Source organism: Python bivittatus, unplaced genomic scaffold, assembly GCF_059951505.1.
Source record: "Python bivittatus isolate LINGU-HERP-01145 unplaced genomic scaffold, Pbiv_v1 ctg000070_np1212, whole genome shotgun sequence".
NCBI classification, from domain to species: Eukaryota; Metazoa; Chordata; class Lepidosauria; order Squamata; family Pythonidae; genus Python; species Python bivittatus.
Genome location: NW_028277034.1, coordinates 29,958,612 through 29,981,939, shown reverse-complemented (window position 1 = coordinate 29,981,939; position 23,328 = coordinate 29,958,612). Strand labels below are relative to the sequence as shown.

Genomic DNA, 23,328 nt, shown 5'->3' with positions numbered 1-23,328 from the left:
GAGAAAATGAGAGCATTTGTCCCTGTGTTCAAAAACTGGGGACAGGAAAATCCAGCAAATAGTCCCGCCAGTCTGACATTCTAAAGCAGATCATTAAAAAAGATGTATGTGTAAGTACCTTGAAAACTGTAATCACCGGAAGTCATAGATTTCACTGTTTCATCAGGTTACTTCTATAACAGATCGTAGGAATGTTACAGATCTTTATATCAACTGGGCATTACTTGAGAAAGCACCCCATGATATTCTGATTCGAAAGCAGTTAAGCGTTGGCAAAATAGCATGAACTGACACCTAACTGGTTCATAAATCGTACTAAAAGAGTGGTCATCGATAGTTCCTCATCACTGGAGAGAGGTATTGAAGATGGGAGTCCTAGAGCCATATTTTCCAAGGCTGCTTGCCTGGACAAATTACAGCTTCCTCCTCAGCATCTCCCACTCAGAAGTCTTTGGGCGAGAAATACTCTTCCTTCCTTTTGATTAAATTCTCCACCACCTCAGCGGGGGGGGGGGGGGGGGGAAGTGAGATGAAAAATAAGGACGCAGCCCACTCTCCACTGCTGACCGTTGTGATGTCACAAAGCATCGAAGAGCTTGAAGACTCCGCCTCTTCATAGCGATCGCTTTGCTTACTAGTTCTTCGCCTTCCCCCCTCCTTTTATTCCCTCCTGTGCTCTATCCCCGCCCCTTTCCCACCCACCCTGCCCCTCCCCCGGCGCGAGGTAGCACGCACGCGACAGCTGTGACGGACTTAACCAGGCCCTCGAAAACTGACTCTCTCAACCACCCCCTCCTCGTCGGGAACCCTAGATTTTTCCCCGCGTGCGACGCGCTGTCTCTCTCTTCCTCCCCGCCACGGGGCGGCGGCGGTTGAACCACCCCCTGAGGTGTATGAACAACGCCGCCCCCGGAGGCCGCTGTTCAGGCGGGGGGGGGGCGCTTCCCCTCCAGCCTCAGCCCCCGTGGGGCGGGCAAGGCCCCCAGCACGGGGTTCCTCTTAGCTTCGCTCCGATCTTTCAGCGCCCTGCTTCTCTCCCTACTGCAGCCCAACAGGGAACGGAGGGGGAGAAGTGTGCGGGACAGAGCGGCAGCTCCCTCTCGGCATGTCAGCGGCTGCCCCGCAGCCACCATTTCGGGGTGCGGAGAAGAGTAATGGTGGGGCCTGGTTACTCGAAGAGAACCATCGGGAGCAGCTCCTGCTTTCTTCCGGCCAAGTAACCGAAGCTTCCCGGGAAAGTGACTCCGCCGAGGGTTTGCACTTGCAACGACAGCAAGAGGACGACGAAGACAACGACAAGTGGCAACAGGGGAGGCCGCAGCCATCTCATGTGGTCGAGGCCCCACCGCCTAAGGAGAATCCCTGGACGCGTTGGAAACCTCCCCCCAACTCTGGTAGTTTATCTCCTTCCAGCGCTTCCGCGGGCGGCGGATTTTCTTCGAAGGATCCGGGTGAGAAGGGCCGCTGCAGGTGGCGGGGAGCGGGTGGCGTTAAATGGAAGAAGTTGTCAAATTTAGTAGCAGCGCTTTCATCTTTTTTTTGGAGGTGGGGGTGTTGGAATGACAGTCGTGCGGCGCTTCTAGCGGCGAATCACTCTCAAGTTTCTTTAAAGCTCCCCCCTCCCTTCCTCTTCAGTATTGACCCCAAGTGACACGAGCTATGGAGAAAAGGCGTGGGCTCGTTTGCCGAGCAGACCTGAAGGAGTTCTGCTGTTCGAAATTGCATATGCAGTCAGATTAGGAAAGTGAGCGTGAGGGGGTGTGGTGTATTTTGGAGTTATGTGAGAATGAAGAGGAGAAGGTCTAACTGGTAACAAAACCTCTAGAATGTATAGTTGATATTTGGAGAGCAATCACGGAGATGTGAAGTACTTAACGGGTCGTCTAGTTAATTGTTTCTTAAACATCTCAAGAGAACAGAACACCAAACATTTTTAATGTGGAACACCTGTGACTATTTCTTTTAAAAAATTGATATGAAAAGCATTTTAATAATTTAGATTTCTTCTTACATTTAATACATTAGTTGTAAATCTTAATGATATCTGTGGGGTTACTGGCATGTGGTGATGTATTTCATTCATTATTACAGTTGGCATAATTTCAGCCTATTTCAGTATTCGGTGTTGTAGTTACTGAAGGATGCTTTTCACTGAAAACATATTCTCTGAACTTTAATTCAGATTTTAATAATATTTACTGAATATCTGCATATTAATGGCAACAGAGTGAATGAGCTTGCAAAACATTTTTAAGTTGTTAGAGGAACATTGATGTTCTGCAGAATGAACCTTAAGAAATACTTAAATCTATAAATAACTAGATTTTCGATGGTTGCTGAGACCAGTGGTTATAATGAAGTATGCTTAAGATGTTGGAATAATAGCAGGAAAGTCCAGGTTCTAGTCTACGCTGAATCATGGAAGCTTGCTGGATGACTTTGAGCTAGCCATTGTCTCAGCCCAACAGGTTCTATATTTTATTTTTAGGTGATACATGTTTCTTGATCCATTTGATATTAGAATGTTTCTAATTCCTCCTTGTATTATAAAGCCACAGATTTTTCATGAAAGCATAGAATTATATAGTTGGAAGCAACCACTAGGAATCTAGTTCAACCTCTGCATTGCACAGAAAAATCAATTAAACCATGCTCCCAAGGTGGCTCTCCAGAAACGGAGACCCCACAGTCTCCCCTATTGTGCAGATCTAAGAGTCCAGAAGTTTTTCCTTATATTTAAACAAAATCTAAGTAGCTCTAACTTATACCCATTATTTTTTTGTCCTGGTTTTTGTGGCCATGTAAAATAGCTTCTGATCATTTTCCCTGCGGCACCCTTTTATGTACCTGAATACTGACATAATGTCTCCCTTTGCTCTTTTCTCCAGACTGAACATTCCAACCTCCTTCAGTCTGTCCTCATAGGGCATATCCTCAAGTCCCTGTATTGTCTTGTCACTCTCTTCTGAACCTATTCTTACCTGTCAATATCATTCTGGAAATGGAATACTCAATACTCCAGGTGTGGTCTTGCCAATGCAGAGTAAAAGGGAATAATGACTTCATGTGTCTTAGATACAGTGCTTCTTCTAATGCAGTCCAGAATTGCATTAGATTTCCTAGTGTTAGTCTCACCCTGCTTGTTCATGTTCAGCCTCTTGTGAATGACTACACCCAAGTTCTTTGCTGATTTAGTACTGTACCTCCAAGCTATGAATCCTCTATTTGTGTGTGCTATGTTTTTTTCTCCCTAAATGTAATACTTTATACTTCTTCCTGTTGAAGAACATTGTGTTCTTCTCAACCTAGTCTTCTAACCTATCAAGATTAAACTACAATCTCATTCTGTTATCCTGGGTTTTGACCAAACCTCCCAGTGTTATGTCATCCACAAATTTAATAACCAGCCCCTCAATCCTGTTACCCAGGTTGTTAATAAAAATGTTGAATACTGAATAAGACAGATTCCTGTAGGACCCTGCTGGTTATTACTCTCCAAGTTGATGCTGACTCTGTGTGCAATTAGTCAGCCAGTTGTGGATCCATCTTACTGAAATGCTATCCAAACTACACTAATAGCTTGTCAGTGAGAAGGTCATGTGGAACCTTGTCCAAAGCCTTGCTGTAATCAAGGTAGTTTATAATCACAGCATCTCTCTTATCCATAGATTAGTTATCCTGTCAAAAGAGGAAATTTGTCTCACATTATCTATTTTTGACAATGCCATGTTGTCTGGTAACAATATTGTCTTTGAGATGCTTATAAATGGCTTGCTTTATTGCTTGTTCCGACATATTTCCAAGGGTCATTGCTAAGCTCACTGGTCAATAATTACTGGGATCCTCTTCTTTTCCCTTTCTTGAAAAGGTGGACCACATTTGCTGCGCTCTGATAATTTCCTACTTCTTTAGGACTCCTCAAAGAAAATTAACAGAAATCCTGACAGCTCTTCAACCAGTTCCTTTAGTATTCTGAGATATATTACATTTGGCCTGTGTCTTGAAATCATTCAAATTAGTTAGAAGATCCTTTACTATGTTCTTACTGGTCTGCACCTTCTCCTGTTGTGTTTCTTCTCAGTTTGTACTACTCAAATAGCCATTTCTTTTGGATGTAAACACAAAGGCAAAATGGGAGTTGAGTTCTTCTGCTTTCTCTTGATAATCTGTTAAGATTGCTTGATTTGCAGTAAGCAGTGAGCCCACATTATCTTTGTCTTCCTTGTGTGTTGGCATATTTAGCTTCTTGCTGGATTTTCCCTTCTTGCTGGATTTTCCCTCTCTTGCTAGCCTTAGTTCATTTTCTCCCTTCATCCCTACATTTCTGGTTTGAAACTTTGTAGACTTGGAACCCTTCCTTTCATTTCTAGTAAACTTTCTTCTTTAGTCTCAGTTTCTTCAGAATCTGCCTCTTCAACCATATTGGCTCTTTAGGCATTTCCTAGTTTTATTTAATGTGCATTTATTAGTATATGATAGAACACAATATACCATGTAAGAACATCAGAAAATTCATGATGGAACCCTGTTAAGTTTAATTTAATTTAGTATTCTGTTCTACTTTGGCCAGCATTCAAAGACATATTGTAGCATCACACTAGCTGGTGTTTTCATCCATTGTATTCCCCAAATTCTTTTCTGGGCAGTCAACCTGTTTTTTGTTTGTTCATTATTTCAATTTATATGGCCACCCATCTCAAATTCATGACTCTGGGTGGCTAACAACAGTTAAAAACACAAAACTATAAAAATAATACATAGTCAGCTGAGGTCTAAAAGAAAGAAAAAAACAGAACCACCAACAACAATTCCATTGGACAGGCTTTGCCACACATTCAGATCCCCAAGCTTGGTGACAAAACCATATCTTCAAGGTGTTGTGAAGGGCCAGCAGGATTGGGGCCAATCTAATCTCTGAGGGGATAATGTTCCACAAGGCAGGTGCCCACAACAGAAAAGGTGCTCTTCTTGGTTCCTGGCAGATGACATTCTTTAATAGAGACCTCGAGCATGCCTCCCCTACCAGACCTAATGGGACAGGTTGACATAACCGGAGAGAGGCAGTCCCTCAAATAACCTCGCCCTTGCCATGAAGGGTTCAAAAGTCATTATCGGCACCTTGAATTGAATCCAAAAGCATACTGCCAACCAGTCCAGTTCATAGAGCAGAGGTATAATGTGCACTGATCAAGGAGCACATGTAACTGCCTGTGCCACTGCATTCAGTACCAGCTTCTGGATGCTATTCAGGGGCAGCCCCATGTACAGCACATTGAAGTAGTTCATTTAGCAGGGAATCAAGGCATGAGTGACTGTGAGGAGAGTGTCCTGGTTCTTAACATGAAGTTTATTTATTTATCTAATTTATATAGCTGCCCATCGCCCAAAGCCAGTGACTCTGGGTGGTGTACAACAGAACTAAAACAATTAATAAATACCTAAAATCATTAAAGTTGCACAAAGGCCCTCCTGGTCATTGATGCCACCTGTTCCCCAAACAGGAGCCATGAGTCCAAAAAGCCCCTCAAATTGCACAAAAGTTCTGTTTGGGATAGTGCAACCCCATCCAGAACAAGAGATGGAAAGTCCCCAGAACCAGGGGGATCTAATACCCAAAGTTATTTGGTCTTGCTAGGGTTGAGCTGAAGCCTACTGTTCCCCATCCAACCCCCACTGCCTCCTGATACTGAGACAGAACCTCCACAGCATCACTTGAGTGGCTAGGGGTGGAGATGTAAAGCTGGATATCATCAGCATACTGATGGTACCTCAACCCATGCCATTGGATGACCTCACCCAACAACTTTATATAGATTTTAAGTAGGAGCAGAGAGATTACCAAGCCCTGCAAAACCCTGCACAGCAACAGCTGAGGGTTGGACCTCTCCCCCCAATCATCACGGACTGGAACTGACCCTGGAAGAAGGAAGAAAACCAGCACAATGTCACCCATTCCCAGCTTCCACCCCTGCAGCCAACCCTAAGGATACCATAAACGATGCTGCCAGCAAATCAGAAGGAGCAACGTTGGATGCACCATTCCTATCCCGCTCCTGCCAGAGGTCAGCAGTAAGTGTGATCACTGCTGTTTCAATCCCATACCTAGGCCTGAAACCTGACTGAAAGGGGTCCAGATAATCCACTTCCAGGATTCTCTGGAGCTGCTAACAACCACCTTCACTACAACCTTCCCTAAAAAGGGAAAGTTGGAAACAGGGGAAAAGTTGTCCAATACAGTTCATGGCTTATTGAGAAGGGGGCAAAACACTTCCTCTTTAAGAGATGGGGGACACCCCCTCTCTCAAGAAAAAAGAAAAAAATCACCACTGCCAGAACCCAACCAGGTGTCTCTCTGTGGGAGGCATTACCAAGCAGGAGGAACGTGGATATAATACACAGGTGGCTGACCTAAGATGAAAACCTGGTCCACTTCATCAGGACCAACAGGATCAAGGTCCTCACCCAGCAAAACTAAGCCCCAGTTTGCTACTCTGTTAAGTCTTCTTTTTTTGTGGGGGAGGGAATTGCAATGTAGATTGACCTTTCCCAATCCTGTGGGCCACTGTATGATTCTCCAGATTTGCTGACATAGCTTAATTAGAACCTTTACTGATTCTTAGTTTATTGCTTGCCATATTTCAGTGAGTATACCATCAGTTCCTGTAGTCTTCTAACTTGATAATGACTGCAGTGCTGATCTAACTTCATCTTCTAGTACTAGAGGTTCTTGTAAGTAGGACATACTTTTAAGATATCTTGGATGTTGGCATATCCGGTGTATAGTGTTTCAATATTCTCCTTCCATCTTCTTTTGATATCCTTTGAATCATTTACTATCTGTCCATTGGTGTCCTTTAGCATACCAATTTGAAGTTGGAACATTCTTCTGAGTTCAGAGATCTTTTAAGACTTTTCTTTTTTTTCTAGCCTGTTTCCATCTTCAGTGTCTTTACAGATGTTGTAATACTGCTTCGTGTCTCTTCTCTCTGAAACTCTTTGTTAAATTCCTTTCTGAGATTTTTATCTTTCTTGGCTTTGGCTTCTCTTCTCTTCTTTAGCTTAACTTGAATCTTGCACATTAACAGTTTGTGATCTGTTCCGCAGTCAGCACCTAGCCATCTCTGATGCTATAATTGAACTTCTCTACCTCCTTTTAGTAATAATATAGTTAATTTGATTTCTGTATATTCCATCAGATGATGTCCATATATATAGGCATTGTTGGTTTGTTTGAAGACAGTGTTAGCTATGGAGAAATAATTGGAGTGGCAGAAATTGATAAGTCAGTCTCCTACTTCATTTCTGTTTCCTAAGCCATACAATCCAAAAGTTAAACAAGTTAAAAGTCCAATACTAGCATTGAGGTGTGTCTCTTATTATATGTTTCCATTGAAAAAAATGTGTATTTTGCAATTTAATTTTTTGTTCTTTAACCAAGTACCAGTGACAAAGAACATTTTTTTAGCCAGTAAGTTCTAACTTGCTTGGGATTTTTTAGAGAAAGTAATTTAGATAGGAAAATTTTTGTTTTGCTTCAGAAAAGTTCTCATCAATAACATATACTGTACATTTCTTGTAAATATTTGCTAGTGTTATTATTTGAAAAAGCATATTCATAACTGTATTTGCAATTGTTATCTTTTCATTATTTATCAACAGTTGAAACAGGGTTTTTAATAAAAAATAAGAACTTAAGTTTTCTTACTTCCTCTTATCTCAAGTGATTCCCAGACATCTGAAATTGTTTGTGAGGTACCTGTTGGTTGTAGTGGCACTGAATGGCAGTGGGAGCAACAATTTCTTCTGGTTTTTTAGGGATTTTTCTATTCTCTTTATACCACATCTAGCAAAAACTTTAATCTTTAGAAGATGGCTTTGAGGGGTACTACACCCACTCGTTGTTTAGGGACTACCTCAGTTAGTGTCCATTCGCAAATATGACAGTAATAAAAATTCATTTTTCAATCAGTGCACGCATTTATTACCAAATTTCATATGCCTGACAATGCACGCCAGAGTGAGAGTAACACTGGCATAGCTGTAAAAGAACTTTATCTGAATGAGACAGCAGCAACCAGTGATCTTCGCATCATCTCTGTCTCTGTCTCTGAGTTATATGTTCACTTAGTGACCATTTCTCTTAACAATCCGGTTGTTAAAATGGAACTCAGTTGCTAAATGAGGACAGGGTGTACTGAGACAAGGAAACAAAGGATAATCTCATGTTAAACGGTTCTGTATGCATCTCTCTGGAGACAATCTGTTATTTTTACCTATTGTTTCTAATAACCTAATTTTAGTGCTTTCATTAATTAAGATTGCTGGACACCTGTACTTTGTAATACATTTATTTGTTCCCTCTTGAAATACTTTCATAATTCAATTCCACAAAGGCTGTGGGATAATTACCTGTACGTCTTTATGCAGAACCAAGTCTTGGTGCATGTATTCTTAGTTAAGTATGTAGAACAGACTTCCTCAACCTGATGTCCTCTAGGTATGTTGGAACTTAACTGTTGAAACTTTCACTTAGCTTGCCTATGGGGACATGATGGGGAAACAGATATATAAGGTTGCAGCCTTAGGTTTTAAGTTCAATAAAATGTATGTTGGTGTGGGTAAAAGTCTTATAAAACTACTGTTAACTATTTATAAGCATTGTATTTTAGATTTTTAAAGAAACTGTTAATTTTCAAGCATGTTAGTAAACTACTTAAAAATAAATTGTGTGCAAATAATTTGATATTAATACCTGCTAAATATACAGTGCTACTCAACTGAATCTCTAAATCAGACTTCAGTGATTTAACGACTTTTCCTTCATTTTAGAACTGCAGAGTTCTACTAAAGTCATAAAAGCAGGAAAATTGAAGATAAAGAAACCCAGTAAGGTACATACCAAGATACAATATCAGTTCAATATTCTGTTAACAAAGTTTCAATTATTATTGTGCGCATAATTATATCCTGATTTTGTTGTATGAAATGTAGACTATTATCCTGAACAGACTATTATTTTTAATTACAAAAGAATCTAAAAAGATTTAAGTGTATAAGACAAGATTTACATTTAGGAAAATGGCTAATATTGGTGAGAATATATGAATATTTTTGTCATAGTTAAGTGTTAGAATTGTTTTAAACCATTTATTGATTGGTCCTTTTAAAAAAGGATTACATCCAGAAGTTAGTTTGATTAGAAGTATGCTTAGGGAAAATAGAGACATATTAGAATGATCTTTATGCACAGTTAGGTATATTCCAAAATATGTGTCAGCCTGGTTAAATTGAACAAGTCATTCACTACCTGAAATGCTTCTTTAAAGATCATCAGTAAGACTTTTAATCTAGTACAGAATAAGGATGTGCATGGAATGGAAAATGTGTGTTATTCTGAATTTGGAACAAAGCAGTTTCAGTCAAAATGTTCTGTTGAAATGTTTTGAGATAACTAAATTCTGGTAGCACAAAACTTGAAATGTATTTATTTACTAATAGTTGTATGCCGACTCCTTGTACAACTGTAGGTGGCTTATAATATCCACTGATTAAAACAAGCTATTCCAAAGTGAGGAACTACTTTTGAAAGTACTAGTTTCTGGGTCCCAGCACTCCTCTTGGATGGACTTCTACAACGTCTTCTTCCAGATTGATTACATAGGGAAAGACAGATTCTACCTGGAGAAAACAATTCCCAAATAACATAATTGTTCTGTGTTCTGACACTGCAAAATTTTTGAAGTGCTCTGGCAAGTTGATTATTCCACTATTTTTTGTTCTGGTATGCAAAGTAACAATTCATGCAGACTGTTACTTACCAGCCAACCTCTATAGATATTGATCTTAAAACTTTTATGAAAGCAATTACATTCTCAAAAGACAAACAGATTCTCATTAGCAGTTATCAGGATTTTTCATCCTCCTTAATAGAAAAATCTTTTTCAGTTCTTTAAAGTGCTCAGCCAAAATATTAAAGCTTAAAAAAAACCCTAATCTCATCAACATTCTTTTCAATTAGTACCTACTTGCCTAGAGATGAACAAGCCAACCTATCTGGTAGGTACAAATTATACTGACAATGTTTCTTCCATTTTAGCCAGGTAATAGCCAAAAATTATGGTCCCTGTATTTCTTCCATTCCTATGCAGCATTTTTTTAAAAAAATTACCCCTCCACCTTTTTCTCTGTACATGGTAGCAGACTGTCTACTTCACATACTTACTAAGTTCAAACAATAGGCCGTTCTTCTTTGTCACAGGCAAAGGCTACTGTGTTCAAGTCTTGCATGAACTAATAGAACATTATAGTGCAACACAAAAACACAACACAGGCTGTACAATCTGTCAACAAGACCATTCTGCAGGTTTATTCACAGGACAAAGAAACAATCATGCCCAGTGAACCAACACAAGAGTCTTTGCATTTCAAATAAAACTTACATCTCATTCATAGTCACGCAGTTTTTATCACCAGACTAAGAAACTAATGCCATATAGGCCAAGACTACTTTTATTGTAACAGCTATAGTGACAGAATCTTGCAAATCTGAATGTGCTTCCCCTCTCCCTTCTTTTATATTTCTGTGAACTAGGGAAGGGCCTGTCTCAGAACTTTTACTCAAATTAGTTTTCTTGGAATGGACTCAAGCTACGCTCGTCTGATTTTTGCCTAGTAGTGGCTATTCCTCCTGTCCTTCAGGGACATTCCCTATTCCCTCTGCAATCTTTAATTTGCACCCACAAAGGACATGAAACCAATTGTCTCCCCTTGCTATGTTCCATTGCTTGGGAACAGGTATCTTGAGATTGCTGGAGATGGAGCTTGGTCAGTAACTGGGACTTTATGTGAGGAATGCTCTTATGCATAATTCGGTGAGGTAATATCCCCAAAGAGATTGAGGATGAGCAAGTAATCCACACTATATTAATCCAATTTATATGGCCTCCCATCTATCGAAGGAAACTCTGGGCAGTGAACAAAATAAAAATAAAACATTCCAGTAAAACCAAAAAACCCAAATCAAGGTTCAGTGAAATCTCAATAACCACAAATCTCTTGAATCCATCCCTGAGGCACAGATGTATGCTTGAATATCATCAACATACTGATGATACTTCACCCCATGCCAATGGATCACCTCACCAGTGATTTCTAGGGCTAGATATCTCCCCCCATAACAACACCAGCTGGAACTGATTTTGGAGAATATAGAGCCACTAAAGAATAGTTCCTTCCACTCCCAGTCCCTTCAGCCAACCCAGAAGAATACAATGAGTGATGGTATTGAAAGCTGTTAAGAAGGGCCAGGTGAATATACTACCCCCATCCTAGGTCTGCTGCAGGTCATCTAGAACAATCAAAGCCATCCTAGTACCATATCCTGGCCTGAAACCTGACTGCCATGGGATGACATAATCTACTTCATCCAGTGGGTGGAAGGCTTTGGAGCTGAAGGCATGCCACTTTCTCAACAACCTTCCCAAAAAAGGGAAAGTTGGCGACTGGACAAAAATTGTCCAGTACTGCCAGGTCCAGTGATAATCTCTTAAGTAGATGGTCTCATTGATTGTTGCTATAATTGCTGGGCTATGTAAATCTTGGTTGATTAGCAGTTTTCACCTACTGACAGTCTTCTGGACTGTTTGGTTTCAGCCCGGGTCATTTACTGGTCTTCACACCACCAAGGCCATATTCCTTTGTTCTTTGTTTGCTTTCTTGCTTTGTTTGCTTCTTTTTTCATCCCATCCCCCACTTTCCTGAGATCCTTGTCAGGTTGCTATCTTCAGATAGGATCCATAATATTTATAATACAGCTTCAAATATCAACATAAACATAGTCCAGAAGCCAATCAATGCAAGTTAACACAGAGATAAGTATGTTAGAGAAGACAGAATAACTTTGGTTTATTGAACTTTGTCCCAGAAGCATTAGTAGAGTGCAAACATATACCAAATCTTAACAAACCAGCTCAAAACAATTTAGATTTTGATTTTTAAATGAACTTTAAAGACCCTGCATAGTACAGTAGGCTTTGTCTTTATAATCTCAGCAACTTTAGTAATATTTTTGTAGGAAACAATAATATGCACACCCAACTTTTTTGACTTATCTGCTTTCTTAATGCACGTATGGCTCCCTTCTGCACATTCATACACATGCTGAGCCCTTGTGAACTAAATGCAGCCCATTTAAATATGTGAACTCTGACTTCTATGTAGGAAATTTAAAATCAACTTTTTTTCTCTTTCTCTCTGCTATGGGAAATGAATTCATGACTCATGCCTTTTGTTTACTGCTTTGAAATGTAATCATGGCTTGCTCCTTTTGTGATTATGATTCAATTACATCTGTCCAAGAAATGTACATAAATCACCTCTGGGCTATTTTAAATAAGAAATAAAATAAACTTTGTTCTTACTTCCTGGTGGTTTACTTCAGGTAAACTGCTGTTACCTGAAGCTGTGTATCTAATACTTTAAATCTTTTTTTTAAACACTTATTTGTAGCAACAAATGAAAAACAACAAGAATAAACCCAATAACCTATTAGGCAGACTAGTAGGTAGTAAACTCTCTTCTCTTCTCTCATGGTGCTTAATTGCGCTCACAATGCTTCATTATCAGTTCATTCCATCCAGTCTAAATCAATAGCAAGAATGTGTCTGGTCCCCTGATGCTGGACTGTTAAGGTAACATTTTGAAAAAAGGCAACCAGATCACAAACAGAAAACTGCCTCATCAGCTGTATTCAGAACAGTCAGAAAACTCAGAACTTCAGAATGGTTAAACTTCGTTTTGGTGTATTTGATTCTGGTCTAATAAACACTTTTTTTTCTTGTCAAGAAATAAGAATGATGCAAATAGTTAACATAATTTTATGTGATTCACAACTACATGTGATTTTTATGGACTTGGCTGCCACTGCTACCATAGCATTATTTTTCAGATTTATTTGTTTTTATTTATATATCAAATTTATCATCACCCATCTCGTTGAAATGACTCTGGGTGGTTTACAAAACAATTATTATATATAATAATAATATATATTATATATAATAATAATAATAAATTATTATAATAGTATTGATAAATTTAGAAGAGCTAATCTAATCTTGCCCCCCCCCCAAATTGATGTAGAAACTATGTGAATTCGTGCTTTTTTAAAAAAGCTGTTTCTATTTTTAAGTATTGCTTCAGTTCTGTTCTTAAATTCCATATTGTCTCCTTTCCTTCTTAGATATACAGGTGAAACTCGAAAAATTAGAATATCGTGCAAATGTTCATTTATTTCAGTAAGGCAACTCAAAAGGTGAAACCAATATATGAGATAGACGCATTACATGCAAAGCGAGATATGTCAAGCCTTACTTTGGTATAATTGTGATGATTATGGCGTACAGCGTATGAAAACTCCAAATTCACAATCTCAGAAAATTAGAATATTACATGACATCAATAACACAAGGATTGGAAATAGAACAATATCGGACCTCTGCAAAGTATAAGCATGCATATGTACTCAGTACTTGGTTTGGGCCCCTTTTGCAGCAATAATTGCTGCAATGCGGCATGGCATGGATGCTATCAGCCTGTGGCACTGCTGAGGTATTATGGAAGACCAGGATGCTTCAATAGCGGCCTTCAGCTCCGCTGCATTGTTCGGTCTCATGTCCCTCATCTTTCTCTTGGCAATGCCCCATAGATTCTCTATGGGGTTCAGGTCAGGCGAGTTTGCTGGCCAATCAAGCACAGTAATCCCATGGTTATTGAACCAGGTTTTGGTACTTTTGGCAGTGTGGGCAGGTGCCAAGTCCTGCTGGAAAATGAAGTCAGCATCCCCATAAAGCTCGTCTGCGGAAGGAAGCATGAAGTGCATCAAAATCTCCTGGTAGACGGCTGCGTTGACCCTGGACTTAATGAACCACAGTGGACCAACACCAGCAGATGACACGGCTCCCCAAATCAACACAGACTGTGGAAACTTCACACTGGACTTCAAGCATCGTGCATTGTGTGCCTCTCCATTCTTCCTCCAGACTCTGGGTCCTTGGTTCCCAAATGAGATGCAAAAGTTGTTCTCATCAGAAAAGAGGACTTTGGACCACTGGGCAACAGACCAGTTCTTTTTTTCGGTAGCCCAGGTAAGACACTTCTGACGTTTGTTGTTCAGGAGCGGCTTGACAAGAGGAATACGACATTTGAAGCCCATGTCCAGGATCCGTCTGTGTGTGGTGGCTCTTGATGCACTAATTCCAGCCTCAGTCCACTCCTTGTGAAAGTCCCCAACACTTTTGAATGGCCTTTTCCTGACAATCCTCTCCAGGCTGCGGTCATCCCTGCTGCTTGTGCACCTTTTTCTTCCACACTTTTCCCTTCCACATAACTTTCTATTGATGTGCTTTGATACAGCACTTTGGGAACATCCAACTTCTTTTGCAATTACCTTTTGGGGCTTTCCCTCCTTATGGAGGGTGTCAGTGATGGTTTTCTGCACAACTGTCAGGTCAACAGTCTTTCCCATGATTGTGATTCCTACTGAACCAGCCTGAGAGACCATTTAAAGGCTCAGGAACCCTTTGCAGGTGTTATGGATTCATTAGCTGATTAGAGTGGGACACTTTGAGCCTAGAATATTGAACCTTTTCACACTATTCTAATTTTCTGAGATTGTGAATTTGGGGTTTTCATAAGCTGTATGCCATAATCATCACAATTATACCAAAGTAAGGCTTGACATATCTCGCTTTGCATGTAATGCGTCTCTCTCATATATTGGTTTCACCTTTTGAGTTGCCTTACTGAAATAAATGAACATTTGCACGATATTCTAATTTTTCGAGTTTCACCTGTATGTTTTTAAAGGTAAGCAATCCTACAGAATAAGGCAACATTAAGTTTTTATAGCTCCAATAATTAATTAAAAATAGGTGCAGGGATTGGGAAATATTGACTTATAGGTAGTCCTTGCTTAATGACTGCTCTGTTTAGCAGCCATTCAAAGTTACAACAGTGCTGAAAAAGTAACTTTACAACCAGTCCTTGCACTTAGGACCATCACAGCATCCTTGCAGTCACATGGTCGAGATTCAGGTGCTTTGTAATCAGCAGGCATTTATGATCATTGCAGCGTCCTGTGGTCATGTGATCGCCGTTCACGTGCTTCAAAGCCAGCTTCTGGCAAGAAGAGTCAATGAGCCGGCAGCAAAATAGCAAGTTATGGTCATGTAATGTCTCACTTAACAACCATGGCCGATTTGCTTAATGACTGTGTTGCTTAGCAATGAAGTTGCCAGTCCCAAATGTGGTCATTAAGTGAAGACTACTTATATTTGGTCTGTTCATTTTGGTCATCCTGCTGTAATAGTCAAAACAATTATTAATGATCTTGTTGTTATCAGCAATCTAGTTGCTGTAGTATAATTTCATTGACAAATGTGAATACTTTCCTGCTTCCTTTTAAACAAATACTGTATAGACGGTAAGTTGTTTTTGTTATTGCTGCAGGCAGATGATTTCAGTGATGCAACAAACTGGCCAACACCAAGTGAAATTGCAAGCTCTGAGGTAAGTACACTTCTGAAAAAAATGCACCACAGGCTCAGTTTTCTGTGTCCTTTTAGAAGGTGTTATTTCTCTACACTTCTAGCAGAGCGCAAGAACACACGCTACATTTTGCTCTTCTCAGCATTCTGCTGGTGGTCCTTCCTGTCTAGACTGCTCATAGTTTTATTTCTCTAGTTGATCACAGAAGTGTTGGGTCTTCTACTTTCAGTAGGTTGTGGCAGGCACCTGACAGCTAAAATGCTCTATGTGCTATTTATTTTTTAAACTCTTAAATGGCAGTAGTAATACTTACTTCCACATAGGTGGCTTTCTTTTTTTTCTTTTTTTCCTGTACCATACTGTGACCTCTAGTTGCTAACCTTGGCCAATAATAGTCAGAGCTCTCTGTCATCATTTTGCAGCCAACTTCTAAGTGCTAACCTTGGCCACTAGAGTTCTCTTAGCAAGAGAGCTGAAATATCTGTTTTAGAAGTGAACATGAATGGGTGGGAATTTACTAGTTTGGAAAATACAGTGCCCTACAATGTCTATGGATCTTGTTCATGCCATGATATCCAAAGAAAAGAAAAATACTGCTCACAGAAAGTTTATACCTAAAATAGGTTTGAAAAAACAATAATTGGGTCTTTGTGCAAATTGCCTTTTGGTAAATAAGGGAAATAAGGTCATTTGGTAAATAAGGGAGGAAGTAGAGATGGAAGAAAATAGGATTTTTTAAAAACATGATGATTAATTTTAGAAGGTAAAAATATGTGAATATGCTGAATATTGAGTTCTTATATCTTTTAATATTTTGTTACAGTGTAAAAATATAAATAATCAGAATAAAAAAGCTCCAATCAAAAAAGAGAAAGAAGAAAAGAATGAAAGGAAAAGTACCAATAAAATAAAGGAAAACCTGGAGATAAATCCAGATATTCCCGGAGAAAATGTTAGTGAAGATGAGGGTCAGATTAACAATCAAAAGAAAAAAGGTTAGTCTGGACTAAATTTTATCTATAGCTTTTAAGTATGGTAGCTATGTTGAAAGAAACGTATTGTGTATCCACTTGCCATTTTTAGCATCTTATCAATGTTATTAATGAAACAAACATATTGCTGTTTTAGTGGTGGTGGTTATGTTTTGTGTGCACAAAGAATACCTTAGTTTAGAATTTAGCAAATCTTTAATAAAAATTCTAAATGGACAGAAGCTTTATACCTAAAGAAATTTACAGTGCCATTTATAAAACAAGCTACAGGATTGAATTCAAAATATTTTTTCTACTTTTAGAAAGGTTGTTTCTGAAAATTGAACTAAAATTGTTTATTACTATCAGCTGCATTGTATCGATTAAAACTGTGCCCGCATACATCTCTTTTCTTAATCTTTACACATTTTGGCAGGAAAAAAAATTAATTGTAATAAAATCAAGGGGGTTCTAATCTACTCAATTGAATGCAAGCCCTTCAATTAAAAATAGCTTGTTCCTTTTGTTATCTTTAATACATTTATAAAAAATGGGTTTTCTTTAGCAGAAAAAAGTCTGCTGAAGATTTTTTTTTGCATATTTTGAGTGCTTGTATTTGAAAACAAGGATGAAGAATGGTTCTCTCTACCTCCTGTTTTTGCTTCCAAAACAGTATAATTCTTGATCTTTAAAAGTGACTAGGACATTTTTTAAGATTGCTCTTGCATGTATGTGCACTTACCTGTTACATAACTGGAGGGATTTGTTATAACATACTCCATCCCCTATGGGATGGTGGCAAAAGACTTAGCAGCTACCACTTTTCCTTTTCTTGTTGGTGTTTTCTGAGTTCAGGTTTGGAAGGCAAAAGGAGTATTTACAGTTATTACAAATTAACTGTATTTGCTTTTTATACTGAATGCATGAACTCAGGAGGTTTATTTGTGATTGGAGTAGGAGAGGTGTATGTTTTAAAACAATTCCTTTTAATGTTACAGTTGCATTCACATTTGCTTTTGAACTGAAAATTATTCATATGCTTGGATTTACCTGTAGTATAGTAGACATGGATAGAGAACTGCAGATTATTCTAACTGAAACTTGAATTATCAAGGTGCTTTAATAATAAATTAAAATTGTATTTTGATTGAAGAATTTTTCCGAGGTACAAGATTCCACACTGTGGAAAGAATGAGAAACTTTATTTATTTATTTATTTTTCTAATAGGGGAGTTATTGTCCTGGCTAGAATATTGTTACATTTCTTCCTCTCTCTGTATATGTTGTTGTTGCTGTTTAGTCGTTAAGTCGTGTCCGACTCTTCGTGACCCCATGAACCATATTGCGCCAGGCCTTCCGGTCCTTCACTGCCTCCCTTAGTTTGCTCAGTTTCATGCTCATTGCTTCAGTGATGCTATCTAACCATCTCATCCTCTGCCGTCCTCTTCTCCTTTTGCCTTCAATCTTTCCCAGCATCAGGGTCTTCTCCAAAGAGATCTCTCTTCGCATTAGGTGACCAAAGTATCTGAGCTTGAGCTTCATTATCGATCCTTCCAATGAGCAATCAGGGTTGATTTCCTTTAAGATTGACTGGTTTGACCTCCTAGCAGTCCAGGGGACTCTCAAGAGTCTTCTCCAGCACCACAGTTCAAAGGCATCAATTCTTTGGCGCTCAGCCTTCTTTATGGTCCAGCTCTCATAGCCATACATTACTACTGGAAAAACCATAGCTTTGACTATGTGGATCTTTGTCGGCAAGGTGACGTCTCTGCTTTTTAATATGCTATCTAGGCTTGCCATGGCTTTCCTCCCAAGGAGCAAGCGTCTTTTAATTTCATGGCTGCAATCTCCGTCTGCGGTGATCTTGGAGCCCAAATAAATGAAGTCTGTTACTGCTTCCATTTCTACCCCTTCTATTTGCCAGGAATTGATGGGTCCAGATGCCATGATCTTAGTTTTTTTAATGTTGAGTTTCAAGCCAGCTTTCGCACTCTCCTCTTTCACACTCATCAAGAGGCTCTTTAGTTCTTCTTCACTTTCTGCCATTAGGGTGGTATCGCCTGCATATCTGAGGTTGTTGATGATTCTCCCTGCAATCTTAATTCCGGCTTGTGATTCTTCCAGCCTGGCATTTCTCATGATGTACTCTGCATATAGGTTAAATAAGCAGGGTGACAGTATACAGCCTTGTCGTACACCTTTCCCTATTTTGAACCAATCGGCTGTTCCATGACCGGTTCTAACTGTTGCTTCTTGGCCCCCATACAGATTTCTCAGGAGACAGGTAAGGTGGTCTGGTACTCCCATCTCTTTAAGAATTTGCCACAGTTTGTTGTGATCCACACAATCAAAGGCTTTTGCATAGTCAATGAAGCAGAAGTAGATATTTTTCTGGAACTCTCGTGCTTTCTCCATGATCCAGCGAATGTTGGCGATTTGATCTCTAGTTCCTCTGCCTCTTCGAAACCCAGCTTGTACATCCAGTAGTTCTCGGTTCATGTATTGCTGAAGCCTAGCTTGTAGGATTTTGAGCATAACCTTGCTAGCATGTGAAATGAGTGCAATTGTGCGATAGTTTGAGCATTCTTTGGCATTGCCCTTCTTTGGAATTGGAACATAAACTAACCTTTTCCAATCCCGTGGCCACTGTTGCGTTTTCCAAACTTGCTGGCATATTGAGTGCAGCACTTTAACACCATCGTCTTTTAGTATTTTAAATAACTCAGCTGGAATACTGTCATCTCCACTAGCTTTGTTGTTAGCAATGCTTCCTAAGGCCCACTTGACTTCACTCTCTAGGATGTCTGGCTCAAGGTCAGTGATCACACCAGTGTGGACATCAGGGACATTAAGATCTTTCTTGTATAGTTCTTCTGTGTATTCTTGCCACCTCTTCTTAATCTCTTCTGCTTCTGTTAGGTCCCTGCCTTTTTTGTCCTTTATCATGCCCATCTTTGCACTAAACGTTCCTTTGATATCTCCAATTTTCTTGAAGAGATCTCTAGTCTTCCCCATTCTATTGTTTTCCTCGATTTCTTTGCATTGTTCATTTAAGAAGGCCTTCTTCTCTCTCCTTGCTATTCTCTGGAAATCTGCATTCAGTTGCTTATATCTTTCCCTTTCACCCTTGCTTTTCGCATTCCTTCTTTCCACAGCTATTTGTAAAGCCTCATCAGACAGCCATTTTGCTTTCTTGCATTTCTTTTTCTTTGGGATGGTTTTAGTTGCTGCCTCCTGTACAATGTTACGGACCTCCGTCCATAGTTCTTCAGGCACTCTGTCTACCAAATCTAATCCTCTAAATCTATTCATCACCTTCACTGTGTACTCACAAGGAATATGATCTAAGTCATACCTGAGCGGTCTAGTGGTTTTCCCTCCATTCTTCATTTTAAGCCTAAATTTTGCAGTAAGAAGCTCATGATCTGAGCCACAGTCAGCTCCTGGTCTTGTTTTTGCTGTCTGTATAGAGCTTCTCCATCTTTGGCTGCAAAGTATATAATCAATCTGGTTTCGGTATTGACCATCTGGTGATGTCCATGTGTAGAGTCGTCTCTTGTGTTGTTGGAAAAGAGTGTTTGCTATGACTAGCTTGTTCTTTTGACAAAACTCTATTAGCCTTTGCCCTGCTTCATTTTGTGCTCCAAGGCCAAATTTGCCTGTTATTCCGATTACTCCTTGGCTTCCTACTTTAGCATTCCAATCCCCTATGATGAAAAGGACATCTTTTTTTGGTGCTAGTTCTAGAAGATGTTGTAGGTCTTCATAGAAGCGGTCAACCTCAGCTTCTTCAACATCAGTGGTTGGGGCATAGACTTGGATGACTGTGATATTGAATGGTTTGCCTTGGATACGCACTGAGATCATTCTGTCATTTTTGAGGTTGTACCCCATTACTGCCTTTCCGACTCTCTTATTGACTATGAGTGCAACTCCATTTCTTCTAAGGGTTTCTTGCCCACAGTAGTAGATATAATGGTCACCCGAATTAAATTCACCCATTCCCGTCCATTTCAGTTCGCTGATTCCCAAGATGTCGATGTTCAGTCTTGTCATCTCATGTTTGACCACATCCAGCTTGCCTTGGTTCATAGATCTTACGTTCCAGGTACCTATACAATATTGTTCTTTACAGCATCGGACCTTCTTTTCGCTTCCAGATACATCCACAGCTGAACGTCCTTTTGGCTTTGGCCCAGCCGCTTCACTCTTTCTGGAGCTACTTGGAATTGCCCTCCGCTCTTCCCCAGTAGCATATTGGACACCTTCCGACCTGAGGGGCTCATCTTCCGGCGTCATATCTTTTAGCCTTTTAACATTGTCCATGGGGTTTTCTTGGCAAGGATACTGGAGTGGGTTGCCATTTCCTTCTCCAGTGGACCACATTTTGTCAGAACTCTCTGTCATGACCTGTCCGTCTTGGGTGGCCCTGCACGGTATAGCTCATGGCTTCACTGAGTTATGCAAGCCCCTTCGCCACGACAAGGCAGTGATCCATGAAGGGGCTCTCTGTATATACTAGAATTTAATTGCAACTAATATTTTAGAAATGATTATATTAGATTTATATGCTTAACAGCATTATACTTTTATATTTTATATTTGAAGGTAACAAGCATAAATGGGTGCCACTTCATTTAGATGATATGAAGCCAGATAACCAAGATAGACCAGGATCTCGGAACAGTTCAAGATCTCAGCCAGAAACTAGCAAGCTTGTGCCTCACAACAACAGACGCAATGAGGCAAGAACTAGTATGTCATTTAAAATTCTGGTGGTTTATCTTGCATATGTTGTTGATGTCTGAATATGGAAACTTTAGTTGTATAACTGCAGGACTTTATTCTTCTGTTTCCAAAAGGCTGGCGAAGGGATAGGGAAAAGCGAGAAGATCATGATGAAGTTTCTAGCGTGAGAAGCGAAGGTGGCAGCATTCGAGGATTTTACAGAGGTCGAGGGAGAGGCAGGGGAAGAGGAAGAGGACGTGGAAGAGGAAATCCTCGAAGTATGGAAATAGAAAATTATTAAGAAAGAATGGTATTGAACATACTAAATTGCAAAACTATCCATAGTTATATGGGTTGCTTACAACATAATGCCAAGTCATGGTTTCTTATGTGAATTAGTTTTATAAATTATAATTTAATAGTAAACAACTTGAAATGGGCTTAGAGTTTTAATTTGTGGGCAGACTGAGAGGTACTGGCTCATATGTAACAAGCAACTATAATATGTTGCTTAATATGATGTGAGAGGAAATTTGAAATTTGCAAGTGTCCTTTAAGAGAGTTTATTCTAATAATATCTCAAGATTCTACTAGACAACTTGTGACCCATTGGATCATCATTTCAGAGATACTTCCTTACCTAAACAGAGAAACAGAATGAGCAGGGGCAAAAAGGTAGTAGGAGTGTGAGTGACTTATGACTTGCTGCTGGCTTCCCCATTGACTTTGCTTTAGGAAGCTGGCAGGAAGTGTCGGAAATTTTCCTCCCTCCTTCCCTCCCTCCCTCCCCCTCCCTTCCCTCCCCCCTTCCTTCTTTCCCTCCCTCCCTCCTTCCTTTTGACATATAATATAGGTTTGCACCATTTGCCTCCTCTCACAACCCTCAGGAGAGCCCCGATGAAGCCTTCTCCTCCTCCTCCTCCTCAGCTGATGTACGGAACTGCCCACCACTTTGCTGGGGGGGGCGGAACCAAGGGAGCTGTGGACTGTGAGGAAAACTGCACCCCTGTTCCCCATTCCATCATGTCCCCAAGGGCCCCCTCCCTTGAGGGAGGAAGAAGGCTCAACTGTCGGCACCCCGCAGCCAGCCCTACCTCGCCAGTAGGCATCCGAGTCACTCCCTCATCCTTCCCTCAACACCCACTGCCATTAAGAGATTTCAAATTTCTGCCTCAGTTCCAAAGCAGCCAATCGCTGCTTGCCTGTCGGGCCTTGCTGCCAGCCAATTGGACACAGGAGGCAGGAAAGAGATTGGGGATATGCCCATGATGATCACGTGATCTGGGCTGACTGCAACGGCGCAGCAGCACAGCAGTGCTGAAGAGGCCACAATTTCCCCAAATTTCAATCCCACTGGAGTAATGGGTCCTGGATTTTGAACACATTCTATAAATTAGCCCATTTGAGGTACCTTGGTTCAAAAATTGTTGCCCTATGACATACCATTTTGCCCAGTTGAAGGTTACAGACACTAGAGTTTTAGTAGTACATAGATTTTTCTGTCAGAATGTCTAATTTGCTACTTTCTACTTATTCCCAGACTCCCATACAGAATCTGAAAAAGGACTGTGGAACATTTCACTTGAGGAGAGGGATATAAAAGCCAAGAACACATCAAAAGTAAATCAGTTAAAACATAGTGGACACTAGGCCAATAATAATAACAGCATTAATGACAACAACAACAACAACAATAAAACTCTTTAGAAATGAAGAATTGAATATAAAAATGATATTCCCCAGAGATTCATACTGCTCCTACCCTTCTTACCTTTTGTAAACTGCTTAAGACCTAGTTGTTCTCCTAGGCCCTGGACTAGAATGGAGGTCAAGTGCCTTTAATTGGTTATTGGATGTTTGGCTTTTGGGGTTTTGGTTCCAGTTAGCTGTGTTCTTTTTTTCATTATGGTATTTCATTTTCTTTTAATTTTTATCTGTAAGCTACTCAGAGTCACTTTGGAATCAGATGGTTACAAAATTGAAATAATAAATAAATAATAAAATAATTCTACATTGCATTTTAAAGGAATAACTTTATTCTTTTTTTTTTTTTTTTTGTGCCTTTGAGTCAGTGTTGACTCCT

At 39.9% G+C, this 23,328-nt stretch overlaps 1 protein-coding gene across 2 annotated transcripts in view; it reads left to right on the top strand.

Annotated features, from left to right (window-relative positions):
- The first annotated feature begins 710 nt into the window (after positions 1-710).
- Positions 711-23,328, top strand: part of LARP1B (La ribonucleoprotein 1B) — a 67,594-nt gene continuing 44,976 nt past the window's right edge. For both annotated transcript variants that reach the window (XM_088132857.1, XM_088132856.1), the window contains exons 1-6: positions 711-1,451; positions 8,830-8,891; positions 15,508-15,567; positions 16,370-16,541; positions 21,126-21,272; positions 21,380-21,523. In XM_088132857.1, the coding sequence (XP_087988983.1) occupies positions 1,106-1,451; positions 8,830-8,891; positions 15,508-15,567; positions 16,370-16,541; positions 21,126-21,272; positions 21,380-21,523 (931 nt within the window). In that variant the 5' untranslated portion in view covers positions 711-1,105. The remainder of the gene's footprint in view (positions 1,452-8,829; positions 8,892-15,507; positions 15,568-16,369; positions 16,542-21,125; positions 21,273-21,379; positions 21,524-23,328) is intronic.